Raw genomic sequence first — 13,572 nt, 5'->3', positions numbered from 1 at the left:
TTTTGTGATTTGTTTAAATATGTAAAAAAGGTCCTTTCTAGAGTGAGGGGCCTTGTAAATGAGCTCTGTATCCTTCTGCATCTGCTCATGAAAACCACTGCATATCACAGCCTTGAGTACACAGTTTTACTGTTAAATTAATTAGAACCTGAATAGCAACCAAGCACAAGTCCATTTTCTGGCTTTTGAGATAATATAGCAAGTTGCTGATTTAACTCTTTATTTTTCAGATTTAAGAATCTAGAAAGATTATTTTCCTTTAGCCAAGCCTCATACTTACCTTTCAGTGAAACTCAAAATCGGGGTTCTATATAGCATATCTGTAGTTCCAGAGAAGAAAATACAGAACCTCATGTGACCCCTGTAGCTTGTACATTATGCTTTGAAGATTCAATAGTCATCTGGCTGATTGCTCTGATACTCAAATGCAGTTTTACTTTTCTAATTAATACTATTTTCCCCATACAAATAAAATTTCAGTGTCATCTGAAATCTACCATTTTTAGTTGCTAAGGCATTTAATTCCTGGCTTAATTTCTTTAAGGAATTAGTCTCTGCCTTAAAGTGCTGTCATTCATTAGGCTCACTACCTGCAGTTAGAAGTTAAAAACAGCAATTTCTAGGCAAGCTACTGGTTGTTCACATTTATGTAGGGAAAAAATGGTTCCTTATTTACTAGATACCTCATTCTGTGTACATACTAGTAAAAGATCCTCCTGCAGGCCTGTAACATGACTGTTATTTTACCTCCTGTAATGAATATTCAAAAGCTGCAGTCATTGAGGTGGCAAAAATAGTAAGGTGATTGAAGCAGGCTTTGACATAAAAGCCTAAAAATATATTTCTGAAGACATGGAAATAGTGTTTGCAGCACAGATTCCCCCTTTTCTGAGACTATGTAAGAGAACAGTGCCAGAAAATGTATGAATTAAATGTCTGTTTCACACAGCAGCATGATCACATCTTTCTGTATGATGTGTTGTAATAAGCATGTTTAAAAAAAAAGAAGACGACAGCAGGGCTTTCTGTAATCCTTTCTACTAAATATCAATGGAATTGAAAAAATCAGCATAAAGGACATTCTGTTAAGATATGGCAATGCATGCATTGTTTTCAGCATAATGCAGTCAGGGTCTCCATGGTAAAATGAAATTTTTATTATATTCTTTTTTTGTCACCATCAGCAGTTACCCAAAAGTGGGAGCTGCTCCATTTCATTATAGGTTAAGAGACTTACCATATAAAACCAGCTGGGTAGTATAAATCATAAACTTCCTTTTTTTCAGATAGGTTTTAAAAACAGACTTAAGGATCAGTGAAAAAAAAGTGATGCAGCATATGTTGTTGTTCAGTATTTTTTTTTAATATAAAACCCTTCTTTTCAGAATTCCCCCTTCAGTGGAATCAGTTAGACACTTCCAGCTGGTGGCAGGGGATACAGCCATAACACAGCTTTCTCTGTCCCAGCTGTCTTTTTCATTACATTAAATGCATTACGATGGCTGCACTGTTTTATAAAGGCTCAGGTACAGAAAGGTACAAGAAGAAATCCGCAGTCATGCAGTTTTGTAGTGATTGCTAGCTTCCACAAGATCTTTGAATTCTGAATGTGTTCTTGGCTTTGCTCAGACATTTCCTTCCAGTCACTGGAACACTGCTGTAAGGGCTGGTTAAAGGTGCCTGAGGATATCACCTTTTACAAGGAAGCATTGTTGTAAAGGATTTTTAATGCATTATGGCTCATGCAGCATCACAGATAAAGAAAAACAGGGATTTAGAAATTAATGCTGATGAAGAAACTGAGAAAAAAAGAAAACACAGGAAAAGATCAAGGGATCGGAAAAAAAAGGTATCTAGATTTGTACCAAATTCTTTTATGGATTCTATTGTTTTAATTTTCTTGCAGATGAACTATCACGGATCATTAATGTGTGTAACTTGGCAGCTATATGAGAAATTCGTTAAGACTGTAAAAAGCACTGCAAACCACAACTGGGGGGTTTGCAGTGCAATTGAATTTTTAATCAGATGTTCGTTGATTGCAGTGATGATGCAGAAGGTGTGCGTTCATTTTGCATATAAATCAGTCACATTATCATGATACGCCAGCCTGCCATAAGTGAGTTAAAAATAGTTTATAGTAGCAACTTAAAGATTAAATGCATAACATTGCTAGGCTATGAATAATAGGCTACATGTTTGTGCTTGATGTGAACATGTGTGAAGGCAGATTTTCTTTGTGTTGGGACTCTGTCACATGCTTGGCTCTTAAAACATCCATTTTTGGAATAGTCACAGAAAAAGAATGTTTCATTGGTTACCTTTTTTCCTAAAGGCAAATTATGTTGCAAAATCAAACCATAATAATTTTGGATTAGCAACTTTCTTTTGTTATCATAACATGTGAGATGATGGAGCCTTGTTTTTCTCTGTTGTATAATTATCCTGGATACAGAAATCCCAATGACACATTGAGACCCAAAAAATTCAGTACATTTCCTAATCTTTGCTCAGTTAGGACTTGAATCTAGTAGTGGTTCCTTAGTATTTTTCTCAAGGTATAAAACAAAATAGTTGATAGATGACAGGTAAAGATGCTTCTGAGTGTTTTGTGGATATGCCCGTAAAAATGACACTTTATATACCAGTCCACATGGATAAGGCCCTACAGTGGTTTCTCAGTCATCAGCTGAAATTAATTAAAAAAAAAATGCCCAGAGCTCATGGTCTGGACCCAGAATTCTGATTATAAAACATTTCTATGTGTCTTTGTGAAATTCCCTAAGGGATAGATCTGCTTAGTACACTCAGAGCAGTGGTGTATGTGCTTCCTTATGACATGTAAATTTCCTTTAACATACGTGTATCTTTTGCTTGAGTGATAGTCAACATTTTCTTGCTTTTCCCCCTTCTTTCTTCTGTAATGGCAGTTTTAAATATAATGTAAAACACTGAGAAACCCACTGCCTTCTGTTCCAGTGAACACATTAAGAGGCTGTGCTTAGATGGCTGCAGCGAGTGTACTGCAGCATGTTAACTATAGATATTTTTTCCATTCTAGTGTATATGTGAAGATCTCCTTAACATTTTTGTGGTATAAATGAAGGCACAGAATTAAAATATTGCATTGGGGCAGATTTTCAAGGTCTTTCACCTCAAAATTGGTCTGAATTTGTAATATTTTTTGTCTGATTCTATGGTTGTATGTAGGTCTATAACATTATAGCTATCAGGATTTTTTCAGCTTAAAATGACTAGAGCAACACAAATTTGAGAAGCTGGCCTGTCAGTATATATTTACATCTGAGTTGTGAGTTAGGCTCACAATTAATTCTGTTCATAATGTAGGGAGCTATTGTTATCCTTAATAGGCTTAAGTTTTACAAAAGCATACATAACCACATATATGCTATCTTCATGTGCCATTATTCATTCATATTTACTTACTAGCAAAATATGGAAGGGATATGGTAATAAGAAACTCTTCAGTCAGTGATCTGAGACAATTGCTTTGTGGACAAAATGCTTTAATGTTTATACAACACAATGTCATAGAAAGGAAATCTCTTTGCAACTGGGAGAACATGGATAAATATCAACCTAGCTGTCATAAAATATTGAAAAATCTATACATTTATGTCATTTCGTTACAGTAGGTTAGAACATCAAGATTGCACACCAGCAATGGCTTATTTAACAGGCTGGAGATCAGTAGTTAATTTACTATCCTTTCTTTCCAGTATCTTACAGGACTGGGCAGATTCAAGACATACTGAGGTATTGGGAGAATAAAATCAGTAACTGTTTTCACTTAAACTCCCTCTTTTTATGTTTACGTCCATATTGTTCAATCACTGGTCTCGGTGACAAAGATATCATTCTGCCTATTCTTTACCCAGGGCATAAACTGTTTGATTCTGCTTGTTTGACATTTTGTACTTGGTGGGTATTAGAAAACATTTTTTCCCAATATTTCCACATTGAGTTGTGAATCACTTCTTGTCCCTCTGCTCCACCTACAAGCAAACAATACTGAATTTCTTTATATTGGTCACAAGATACTGCACAAGGCTAACCCTTTACTTGAGCAGTATACAAAAATATCCTCTAGGGTCTTCCAAATGCATTGAAACAGCAGTGAGTGCTAATGTATCTGGGTAATTTATACAATGAGGAGATTGAGGCATGTGATGGTTTGAAAGTCAGGTCTGTGGGAGAACAAGCACTCCTTGGTCATGCTGATACAGCTTCATGTCTAACTTGGGGATTGTAGTTGGAGGAAAAAAAATCGCAGCTTTAGAATTATTTGGCACTTCACCATGTAATAACATTTTTGTTAGAATCTTTTCTAAAAAGGTGTTAGAAAAAATAACATCTAATATCCTATCAGTTAAGCCCTAGGACCAGTTCTTCCAAGTTGCTAGTGCACATCTACATGCGTCTGGTTTAGGCAGGTTAAGTTAACCTTTGTTTGTGCATTGGGGTACTGGCCCACTCGCATAAAGTGTGGGTACTTCTGGAGATTCAGACTTTAATCTGCACTGTCTTACACATGCTTCAGCAAGATAAAGGCATGGAGCCAGAGAGTGGGAGACATGCATCTCTTGACCTATTCTGTACATACTTTACTATTTAGACTGTTGAAGTGTTTTCTAAAACTTAAAGCTAGATTCTGCCATGGCTGTACAGTGTCTGGGTTTTGGATAGCTGTGTGTGGTGTCTTCACTTTCTTAAGCTGGAAGAGTCTATTCATGTTCAGGGGCAGATTACATTTCTAAACAATATAACTAATGGAGAAAAAAAAGGAAACATCTTTTAAGAATAAGTATTACCTCAATTATATAACCCTTTTTTGACTTTGGAGAAGGTTCCCTAGGTAATGCATAATTCTGGTTATGAAAAATAGAAATAGTTTCCCATATGCCAATATCTAGGGAGATCTAAATACTCACTTTGTGCCAGTGACTCTCAAAGGCAGAAATCTTTCTTTTTCTTTTTTTTAAAGCAAGTTGTACTGTTTTTCTTTTGAAGCAAAGTAAACCTTGCTGTATACAATATTCAACCCAGTGGTTTTCATTAGTATGTCATGCTTTAGAACTAGTTGGTTCCACCAGAACTCAGAGTAATGTGAGTACTCAAAGTACTAGTACTGCCAATTGTGGTATATTATAATAAACTGTTGCCATCACATCCTCTACTGCAGCAGACTTGTGGAGCAGGAAACATACAGGATCAAAGTGTTGTGAATTTTGGCAATTTTATTATGAGTTTCATGATATTTGATGTTACTTAAAGTACCCTCACAAGCTAGGAAAGTTGCATTGGAGAGCTAAGCTATACATTTACTCCAGTACACTGACTGGTACAAACCTCTGCCTGGATACATTTAAGTGAAAGTGTTTTTTTTTCATTTTAGCTTACGTTGATTGGAAACAGGTTTAGGGAAACTGCAGCCAGTCACTCTTAAATTCTTATGAGAGTGACCGTACAGGAGTTTCCATTAGTTTAACCATAGTGATTTTAAAAAGGTTGAAATGAAACTGGTGTACCTTGTATGCTTTTATGTAAACAAGTCCCACATGGGTCTGAAAGATGACCAAAGCCATCCTAAATGCTCAATAATCAGAAAACAAATAAAGACCCACACATTTATTATTTTAAAACATCTAACATTATATTAAAGTGTGACTCATGATTCTTGAATGTTTGTGGTTGACAGCAGTAGGATCTTCATGTATGTGGATTTATAAAATCAAAGCCAAGACTCAACTATGAAGTTACTAGTCTAACAGGTCTAGGAACATAACCAATTGACCTGTTGAAAAGAAAAAGTAAATCTAAATTTTAGGGTCTTGTTTAATGCCTGTTCAGCTTAATTATAGTGTTTCCAGAGACTTCAGAGGGCTCTGGCTCACGCCTTTAATTTTGACATGGGGATACTTTGTCAGAGGAATATAAAATAGAATAATTGGAATGTGTCTAGACACATAACTTAGGGCACTATTGGGTTTCTAGGAAGATATCTGAATTGATGTTAATGAAGAGGCTTGCCCCAAACCAAGAATTCTGGGAGATATAGTGCCACTCTAGAGAGGGACTGGACTATTGTATCCCTTTGTGGAGTGGCTAGCAGCAATGCATTTGCTCTAGTCCTTGTGCTTAGGTAAGGTAAGTAAGTACATGCCTGGCTTTAAGCAGGGACATATTTTCATTGGGTTCATTAAAAATATTCATTTGCTCACATGGGATTTAAATGGAGACTCTAAAAGGAAATGGGGGCTCTAAAAGGAAAACTTGCTTCCAGTCATTTTCTTTTAATTAATGTTGTTGGTAGCACTGAATTCTTATAATGAAAAGGGTTCCCCCATCCCCCATTCAGCTTGCAAGAACAATTTATTTTCTTGATACAACCCTTGAAAGAATGTCAAGATTAGATTATCTGACACAGCATTGCTAGTTATCTTGATCAACTTTAACTTCCATATCCAACTTTTAAACAAAGAAAAAAAACTTTTTGTTTTGTGAATTTCCATTTTACTTGTACAAATTAAATTCAACAGTTATCCTTACTCTGCAGTCCCTCTTACCTTGACTTCTTCAACCAGAACTTACCATTGTCACTGTACACAGCTGTGAACTATTCACACATATTCTTGATGTTTAACTAACATTAGCAGTTATTGGTAGAGGTAGGATGGCGAAAGCATTTATAGCCTTTCAGATCTCCCTAGCTGTGGAAAGATTGGTAAAATGCCATGGTGAGGTGGGCCTGTGGGATATATCAGTCTAGCTTTATTTAGGTTTGCAAAACTTCATCAATTTCTACCAGCTCCCTTTCTCTTTTCTTTCTTGCCCAACTTTACAGGGAGAAATAAAAAGTCTTGCCAAGGAACCAAGTATAATTTTGAAACAAAATGAAAACATGACATGGTTCAATAGGCATCACATTTTTAGAATATATATATATACATTATAATAATTAAAACTACACCCTGAGCCAAAATGCTAAAATAGTGGTAATTTCATACTATTAAATGGCCAAAGATTGTATCTTCTGAGGATATGCTAGATTCTTTTGGCTCATTGCCCCCCATTCACTAAGCTTGTGTTATTATAGGCCTGACTAAATCCTCAAAGAGAGGTCATTAGCAATCTTAGTTCTTTTGACTGCAAATCTCCCATTAATTTAAGTGAGAATTTGAGTCATGACTCTTACTCTCTATGTGATATAACCACTTCCATCAGTGGATGGTATGGGTACAAACCTACCTTTATTTGGTAGATGACTACCAGGTACCCTCTTAATACCTGGTGTGGCTGGAAGGGAGGTGACTTATTAAATGCAGCAATTCTTCTAAATAATGCTAACCACATAGACTTGAATGTTTGCTGATTTTCTTGAGTTTCAATCATAGAATTATAGAAAATCAGGGTTGGAAGGGACCTCAGAAGGTCATCTAGACATCCAAAGGCAGGACCATCCCCAACTAGATCATCCCAGTCCAAGACTGGTCTAGCCAGGTCTTAAAAACCTCCACCTCTCTGAGTAACCTGTTCCAGTGTTTTACTACTATCCTAGTAAGGAAATTCTCCCTAATATCTAACCTAAACTTCCCTTTCTGCAACTTGAGGCTGTTCCTCCTTGTTCTTGTTTGCTTGAGTTTGAGTGCAGCTCTTGGAACAATGGGAAGACATTTTCACTAACACATTCATTTTGGTTAGCTAAGCAATTATGGCCCATGGACCAGATCTGGCCTGTCAGGCTATTCTATCCAGCCCACAGGGCCCCTAAAAAATTTAGAAAATTAATATTTATCTGCCCCAGGCTGCCTGTCAAAGATGACATGAGCCAGGGGCAGTAGGACCAGCACCAGCAAGGCCTCTCCGGCCCCGTGTCCCCACCAGCTAGAACTGTGGGGCTGTTTGTGCCTCCCTGTGCGAGAGCAGGAAATTCAGATAAGAAGCGGGGGCAGGGAGGCAAGGGAAGATCACAGGCATTTGCCCCAGTCCTCAGGGCCAGGGTGGCTCCTGCTGAGTCCCGCGGTCTGGCCATGGAGCCAGGAGCCCTGTGGTGCAGAGTGGCTGGTGAGTCGGTAGGGAAGTGAGAAAAATGGTGGTGCAGGTGGGAGGAATGGAAGTGAGCATGCATGCTGGAGCGTGGGGCCCGTGCCAGTGTCCCGGGCCCAGTGCCGGTGGGGCCCAGGGCAGGGTGGCAGGAGTGCAGTGCATGGGCTGGCAGGGGTCTGTGGAGCTGGGCTGAGCTGCACCAGCAGGGATAGAGGGGAGCTAGATAGGCTCTACAGAGGCCCTGCTGGCTGGGACCCTGCACTCCTGCTGCCCTGCTCTGGACCCCGGCAGTACTGGCCCTGGGACTCCCGCCCAGCTGTTGCTGGCTCCCACATGCCCACTCGCTCCCATTCCCCCAGCCTCGCAATACAGGTGGGGATGAGCACACATAGCCCCAATACCATGCGCACCGAGCTGGGCTGAGCAGCAGCGATGGGGAACAAATTGGTACTCAGTGCAGGAGGTCCCTTTCCTCTCTGCTGAGCAGCAGTTTTTGCCCAGGAGTGTGGGGTCTGGGCCAGCAGGGACTATATAGAGCTGGGCTTTGCTGCTCAAGCAGAAAGAGGAAGAGCCAGCCCAGCTCAATAGACCCCTGCTGGCCTAGACCCTGTTCTCCTGCTGCCCTGCTCTGGGCCCCACCAGCGCTGGCCCCGGTGCACCAGTGCAGGTCCCATGCTCCTGCTCAGCAGTTGCTGTGCTCTGCGCACCTGCTTCCTGCCCGTTTTCCCCACCTGCTGCAGCCATTTACCCACTCCCCCACTGCTCGCCTGCCAGTGGCTCTGACACCACCTGGTTCCCAGCTGCATCGCCAGGACTGCAGGAGCAGCTGGGATTTGGTGCTGGAGTGGAGACTGCAGGGGGAGGTGCAGAAGTGGCATGAGAAGGACAGTGGTGGCAAATGGGGGAAGTGGCAATGAGCAGGAGCATGAGGCCCACACCAGTGCCCTGGGGCGAAGAGCACCAGGATGGAAAGCCCAGCCTCACAGGAGCACTGGCAGGCTCTCTGGCTGCCATGGTGGGGTAGGCTGTGGGCAAACCCTCCCGCTCCATGTGTGGCACAACCATCCCCAACCACCCTCCCTTCACATACTCAAATCCCCCTACAAAATCCACACACTCTTGCACTCCACATAACCACACCCCCCACGCCAGGGGTGGGCAAAATACAGCCTGAGGGCCAGATCCAGCCCTCTAGGCCATTCTATCCAGCCTGTGGGGCCCCTAAAAACTTTTAAAAATTAAGATTTATCATTTTTGACAGGATCCAGGGGCAGTAGGACCCAGGGGAAGTCATGGTGGGCCCCTGGAACAGCAGGTCCCACCAGGCCCAGCTCGAGCCCCACTCCCCCAGCCAGAAGCCCCTGCCTAGCAGAGGCTGCTGGCCTGGGACCATGGGACTGGTTGTGCCTGTGCCAGAGTGGGAAATTCAGGTAACAGCAGGGAGGCAGGGGAGGACTATGGGCGATCACCCCAGTCCTCAAGCCAGGCCAGCTCCAGCTGAGTTCCATGGTCCAGCCACACAGCCAGAAGCAAGAAGACACATGGGAGTGAGCAACAGCTGGGACCTTTTCATCCAGAAAGACAAGCGTGGGGTGCAAGGAGTCAGGGCTTCGCACTGGTCCATGCCTGACCATGGGGCTGGAATGGGAGGGTGGGCTCAGAGTGAGCAGGCTTGCAGGGGGCTTGGAGCAAGGAGGTGTGTGGGAGCCAGCCCCAGTGTTCTGGGGCCATCTCCCCTCTGACCCTGTTGGGGCAGCCCAGCCTGGCTCTATAGAGCCCAGCCAGGCACACCCCAGGCTCCTGCCAGCCTTCTCTGGGCTCTGCTGGTGCTGGCCCTGGGGCACCACTGGGCTGTCACTGGCTCCCGTGCACTTTCTGGCTCCCAGCCCTGCAGTACAGGCATAGACCAGCACACTCACTCCTGACCACACGCATCCCATGCTCACCCATCTGGGCAAAAGGATTGGACCCGGGCTGCCTGGTTGGGTGCCTGCCTCCCTGGCAGCCTGGCCTGGGGCCATGATGCCCATGGAGACTTGCGTTGTGCCTGCAGTTGTGTTTGCACTCTGGTGGCTCCAGAAGGCCAGGGCCCACCCAGGAAGGGCCTGTCTGGCCCTGGTGGCAGCATGGAGAGCGCCCAGAGCCACTGGGGGTGGCATGGGCCAGCAGAAACATGGCACAGGGAGGCAGCATGGAAGTTACATCACACACCTGAGGCTTGGGGTGGTAACAGCCCAGCTGCCCTTCTCATGGGTGGCCCCAGCTTTTCTACTCTGGAAGCTCCTGCATCTGCGAGGAGCCTGGGGACCCCGGGGAAGCTCCTGGCCCCAGTGCACTGGTGCAGGGCCTGTATTTCTACCTGTCTGTCACTGAGCTCCACGTGCCTACTCACTGCTCCTTCACCCAACCTGCCACAGCCATTTCCCCACTTCCTCCCTGCTGTTGCTCCTGCATCATGTGGTTCCCAGCAGCAGCTCCGGGACCACAGAAGCAGCTGGGATATGGTGCTGGAGCTGCGGAGGTGGAAGGGGGGATGGAGAATAGCAGCAGTGGCAGTGAGCGGGAGCACAGGGACATGCCAGTAGGAACCTGGGGCTAGGAGTGGCAGGAGCACAGAGCGCAGGCTTGTAGGAGCACTGGTGACAACTCTGCCTGCCGCAAGAAGGGGCAAACCCTTCCCCTCCATGCAAACCACAACCCTCCACACCCATCCCCACACTCGGCCCCCTACAAACCAATGCCTACCAATACACACACACACACACACACACCCATCCAGCCCCCTACAAATCCCCCCCACACACACCCTCCCCCACACCCTGCATACCCACAAACCTATACCCCCCAAAATATACAAGAGTAAGACTTCATTTAAAGCTATTATACTATTACCTCTACATATGTTACACAAACGTTTAAATCAGGACAAAAATATTTTATGAAATTAAATTAATGAATGTTGTAGTACGTTTGATTTTTAGAACATGGTTTGGTATTTTTCTGGTTCAGAGATAGCAAACCCCCTTGCTGAAAGGAGTACTTTCAGGGGGCAAGGATGGGGACTTCTTGTGGCAAAGGTCAGGGGTTAGGAGGCGGGACATCTGGTGCCAAGATGGTGCCCAGGGGGCACCAATCAAGGGGTGGGGTTACCCATGCAGCCTCGATGGCTTGCCAGCATTCAGTGAGTGGCCCTCCACCTGATATAAGTGTCTGCCCCTGCATTAATGCATGTGTAGATGTGCCCATTATGTTCTATCTATATAAAAAATACTTTAAAGTTTTTCTGGTATGCAGTGTTTATCTTAGCAAAATAATGTGCTGTTCTTCAATACTTTAAAATGTGTTACTGTGACAGTGAAAGGATACTATTGTATTATTTGTTATACTCTAATGAACTATGTAGCAATTAAATCTAGTTTTAATTTTAATACTATTTTAAACAGTCATTGAAAATTATTGAGATTAAAGAGCGATGAGCAAGATGGAAAGGATTTATTTAACACTGGTGTCCACTGATTATATGTAGTTAATTTCAACTTCAGTCAAAGCAGAACTCATTGAACTCATGTAAGGTATATACTATACACCTGACCAGTTGAAACTACTGGGACCACACACAGAGAAAGCTATTATTTAGTTGCGTAAACATATCTAAGAATCTGCCTCTCTGTTACTACTGCATTCCTTAACCATGGACATAATAAGACATTGCTTACAGTGTGTCTGATAAATTTTTTTTCAATAGTCTGTGCAAGTATGTGAATTTTCATACTGCAGTATGACAGTTAGCTCCTTTGTGTACCATATGGAGCTCTCCATTTTTAAACTGACCTACAATTCTAATATTATAAAAGCCTTTTTCTGTTTGTCTGCCTGTCTGTACATAATACTTTATTTGCACTGTAATTGGCTGACTGAAACAACCAATCAGAGTACAAATACAGCTTTCAGACAGGAGGTGGTCTCGCCCCTCCCCCTGACACTCCGTGGAGGTGGCAGTGGTGTGCGGAGGTGGGGAAGTGGGGTCGGGACACTGTGGGGAGGGTGAAGCCACCAGCACTGGCTTCAGCCCACCTCTCCCCCCTTCCGCTGTTGCTGCCAGCAGGGCCGATGCTGTGGTGGGGGGGGAGGAGCGGGCCTGAGGTGGGGGGAGCACTGGGCATGCTGTGGCAGCGGTGGGGGAAAGAGTGGGCCTGGGCCGATGTGGCAGTAGTGGCGGGGAGGAGCAGGCCCACAGAGGGGGGAAGAAGTTGGCTTGCCATGGCGATGAGGGGGAGCAGCAGGCCCAGCCCAATATGGCAGCAGTGTGGGGAGGGGACGAGCAGTCCTCCTCCCCCCCTCGGGCCTGGACCCACACCTTCTGTGCCCCCACTACTGCCATGTTGGCTTGGGCCTGCTGCTCGGCAGGCTGGCTTCTCCTCACCCTTGGGCCCAATCCTCCCCCACACCCCATGCTTCAGGCCCGGACCCACTTCTCCCCTCCCCCTGACACTGCAGTACTGGGGAAGGGGGGAGCAGGAGGGAAAGGGGGAGTGGACCTGGATGGGGGTGGGGCAGGGTTCACATGGGGCTCCATCCCTGCCTGCTCCCCTTCTCCCCTGTCATTCTCGATGGGCAATTGGCTAGTTTGCTTATATGCCTTGCTGCTGCAAGTCCTCTTTAGTGTCATCCTGGGCTGAATTGTTTTTTCTTTAAGCTGCCCTTCTCCTCAGATGATAATTATTTAAAAACAGAAGTATTAGAATAACATACCTATCTTTAATTCACATACATACATTTTATGAATAAATAAATAGGTAGTGAAAAGGAATGTACTCTTAATGAAATGTGTTCTCTCTCATTTAATCACTGTGCTGTATTTGGGTATTTGCATTTAGTCTATGTGATCTCTACCTTTTTAAACCAAGATTCTTGGCTGGGAATACAGGGTGTGAAATGCATCAGTAACTAGGAATAACAGCCACAAATTGACTGAGAGTAGGTTTAGGCTAGACATCAGGAAGCACTACTTCACAGTCAGGGTGGCTAGGATCTGGAACCAACTTCCAAGGGAAATGGTGCTCGCTTCTACCCTGGGGGTCTTCAAAAGGAGTCTAGATAATCACCTAGTTGGGGTCATTTGACCCCAGCATTCTTTCCTGCCCATGGCATGGCATTGGATTTGATGATCTGCTCAGGTCCCTTCCCACCCTACCAAGTATGAAACTGCGAAACAGTATTCTAACAACTAGTCGTCAGATAAATTTGCGTAACTGCATTTCAAAAGAAACTTAAAATAATTATGTGAATCCCTGCATTCTGATGGGATGAGGACAACTTAGATTATGTACTCGCATAAGTCACTAGTATTTAGGAATAACCAAGATGCTGTTATGCAAATTGGCTGTCCTCACCTAATTAATTATTATTTAGAGATATGAAGTATATTTTGTAGGCAGTTAAAAAATTGGGCATCCCTATATTCTGAGTTAGGGTTCCGTTGGAGTATAATTATTCCTGGCTTGT

The 13,572-nt window shown here is 43.7% G+C and overlaps 1 protein-coding gene across 5 annotated transcripts in view; it reads left to right on the top strand.

The window, feature by feature from the left end:
- Nucleotides 1–1,411: 1,411 nt before the first annotated feature.
- ANK3 (ankyrin 3) overlaps nt 1,412–13,572 on the top strand; it is a 378,647-nt gene continuing 366,486 nt past the window's right edge. For 2 of the 5 annotated variants that reach the window (XM_090056581.1, XM_090056580.1), the window contains exon 1: nt 1,423–1,849. In XM_090056581.1, coding sequence (XP_089912707.1) covers nt 1,736–1,849 — 114 coding nt within the window. In that variant the 5' untranslated portion in view covers nt 1,423–1,735. Of the gene's footprint in view, nt 1,850–13,572 lie in introns of all 5 variants that reach the window. The other 3 variants (XM_090056582.1, XM_090056584.1, XM_090056583.1) reach the window with 2 other exon arrangements.

This window comes from Crocodylus siamensis, chromosome 7, assembly GCF_052110815.1.
Source record: "Crocodylus siamensis isolate JL-2025a chromosome 7, ASM5211081v1, whole genome shotgun sequence".
In the NCBI taxonomy this organism is placed as follows: Eukaryota; Metazoa; Chordata; order Crocodylia; family Crocodylidae; genus Crocodylus; species Crocodylus siamensis.
Note: the sequence above shows the minus strand (reverse complement) of the source record. Positions and strands in the feature narration are given on the sequence as shown.